This window comes from Cicer arietinum, chromosome 4 (genome assembly GCF_000331145.2).
Source record: "Cicer arietinum cultivar CDC Frontier isolate Library 1 chromosome 4, Cicar.CDCFrontier_v2.0, whole genome shotgun sequence".
NCBI classification, from domain to species: domain Eukaryota; kingdom Viridiplantae; phylum Streptophyta; class Magnoliopsida; order Fabales; family Fabaceae; genus Cicer; species Cicer arietinum.
The window spans coordinates 12840614-12843528 of NC_021163.2; the positions used below are offsets into that span (position 1 = coordinate 12840614).

At 31.5% G+C, this 2915-nt stretch overlaps 1 protein-coding gene across 1 annotated transcript; it reads left to right on the top strand.

Moving 5' to 3' along the window:
• Positions 1-453: 453 nt before the first annotated feature.
• Positions 454-2657, top strand: LOC101490587 (gibberellin 20 oxidase 2). The gene is made up of 3 exons (XM_004496578.4): positions 454-1129; positions 1583-1904; positions 2192-2657. Exons 1-3 carry the CDS (start codon positions 594-596, stop codon positions 2453-2455), a joined length of 1122 nt encoding a protein of 373 aa, XP_004496635.1. The 5' UTR covers positions 454-593; the 3' UTR covers positions 2456-2657.
• The last annotated feature ends 258 nt before the right edge of the window (positions 2658-2915 follow it).

A 2915-nucleotide genomic window follows, 5' to 3' on the forward strand; every position in this document is an offset into this window, starting at 1 on the left:
AAATATTTAAATAAAATTGGCTGAAATTACTCAAATAAATATGCATTGTGTTTAGAACCCGGGAAGAAAGAAAAAAAAGCACTGTGTTTCTGCATTTTTTATATTAGTATCACAATACATTACGTTAATAAAGACAAAACAATAAAATAATCCAAAATGGAGAATGAATTTGCAAGACAATAAATAAAAGAGAAGCCCACCAAAATAATAGTTTCATTTTTCAAATCAATGCATCTCTCATTAATTTTGAATTAAACGAGATTCATCGAATAATTTGACATTTTTCAATATATATTTTTTAATATACCTTACAAAATTCGAACTTTTTGATTAAATATTAAAAGACAGAAACATCTATGAATTACTATGTTGTATGTATGAAAGTGCGTGTGTGAGTGTGCGCGCGTGTGGTATGTGCTTATATAAGATTCCAAAGTTTGTTCGAAGATTTCCCCCAACAAACGGCCTTGGCTTTTCTTTCATCTCATCTATCAACTTATTTTAATTCTTTCTTCTCGTGATAACAACTCTTTTCTCTCTCTCTCTTTCTTGATCATAGCAACAATCTTTGTATTATTAATTTAATTAATGCAATGGCAATAGACTGTAGCATAACAAGCATGCCTCAACCACCAAACCAAGAAACCAAAGAACTTGTTTTTGATGCATCACTTCTCAAAAACCAAGTAAATCTACCAACACAATTCATTTGGCCTGATGAAGAAAAAGCTTGTTTAGATGTTCCTGAACTTGTTGTACCATTCATTGACTTGACAGGATTTCTCTCAGGTGATCCTGTTGCAGCAATGGAAGCATCAAAACTTGTTGGTGAAGCATGTCAAAAACATGGTTTTTTTCTTGTTGTTAATCATGGAATTGACAAAAAGTTAATATCTGATGCTCATTTTTTTATGGATGAATTTTTTGAGCTTCCCCTGTTTCAGAAACAGAGAGCTCAGAGGAAAACAGGGGAACACTGTGGTTATGCTAGTAGTTTCACTGGTAGATTCTCTTCCAAACTTCCTTGGAAAGAGACACTTTCTTTTCAATTCTCAGCTGATCAAAAATCACCCAATCTTGTTAGAGATTATTTGTGCAATACAATGGGAAATGAATTTGAGCAATTTGGGTAATTACAAAAATGTCACCTTTTTTTCCCTCCATTTTTTGTTGTTAAATAATTTATTAATTGACCCATGTTTTATAATTTTGCTAAGTCAATGTTCTTACTATGGGCATATTTTGTTCTATTTGCATACTTCGTTCTAACGTAGGATTAATAAATTTACCGTGACTCACGGCAATTTTGTTATTTCTACATTGAAATCAAACATATACTACTTATATTTATACTAAAAAGTCATTTAGGTCATAAAAATGTCACATTTTTCCATTTTGTGTGATAATCAATCACCCATATTTCATAATTTTGCTAAATCATATTCTTACTACAAAGCCATTTGGGTAGTAAAAAAACTGTCACTTTTTTTTTCCTTCTATTTTTTTGTGATAATTAATTAACCAATGTTACATAATTTTGTTAAATCATGTTCTAACTACATATATTTTTCATACTATACAGGAAGGTTTATCAAGACTATTGCAAAGCTATGAGCAATCTTTCTTTAGGTATAATGGAGCTTTTAGGAATGAGTCTTGGAGTTGGTAAAGCCTATTTTAGGGAATTTTTTGAAAAAAATAGTTCAATAATGAGGCTCAATTACTATCCTCCTTGTCAAAAACCTGAGCTCACTCTAGGTACTGGACCTCATTGTGATCCAACATCTTTAACAATTCTTCATCAAGACCAAGTAGGTGGCTTACAAGTTTATGTTGACAATCAATGGCAATCCATTAGTCCACATTTCGATGCCTTTGTTGTCAATATTGGTGATACATTCATGGTATGTTGCTCTTCCCTTTGGTGCAGTTATCCATTTATTATTATTACTTAATTAAAATATGTAAATAAATAAAAAACTAATTTTACGAGAGTTTAATTGGCTTATAGTGATAGTATAAAACAATTTTATATTGTCATATAATAAGAAATCACTATTTTTTCATATGACACCATAGATTTCAAAACATCCTTACAAAAGTTGAATGATTTGACGGAATACAACTTCTGATTTTACTATGAGTTTTACTACCATATTTAACATGTTTTTGTTTTGTATTTTGATTATAGGCCCTTTCAAATGGGAGATACAAGAGTTGTTTGCATAGGGCAGTGGTGAACAGCAAAAAGACAAGAAAATCCCTTGCTTTCTTTTTGTGTCCCTTAAGTGATAAGGTGGTAAGTCCACCATGTGAATTGGTGGACAATAGTAACCCAAGGATCTACCCTGATTTCACATGGCCTATGTTGCTTGAGTTTACTCAAAAACACTATAGAGCTGATATCAAAACCCTTGAAGCATTTGCCAACTGGCTTCAATGTAAAAGCACATGAAGAGCATGATTTATTGGTCTAAACAAAAATGGACACTCATGTCATGTGGAAAGGTTATTATTTGAGGGAGTGAAATTGTAAGATGAAGGAAAAGACAAAGAGTGAGGGAGGGAGTTAATTAGTTTCTTCATATTTTGTGTATGGTAACACTATTGAAATTGAATGATGAAGGAACACAACAGGGAAGTTAAAATATTTCTAAGGAATTATTATGCAAGGTTATTCTGTAATTTTCATTTGATGATATATTATATAGAAGGGCTCTTCATCAAAGAAACTTTTCTCGAATGAAAATTTAATTTTTCAAAGGCTTTTGAGCTCTTTGACTAAGGACGTCTAGTAGCAGCAGTGCCACTGATCAATGATTGCATTATATTATGAGAAAGTTAAGAATTCACTAGTGAGATCCAAATTGATTACATAAATAGTGTTCGGTTTTTGAACAAAGTTTGGTCCACTA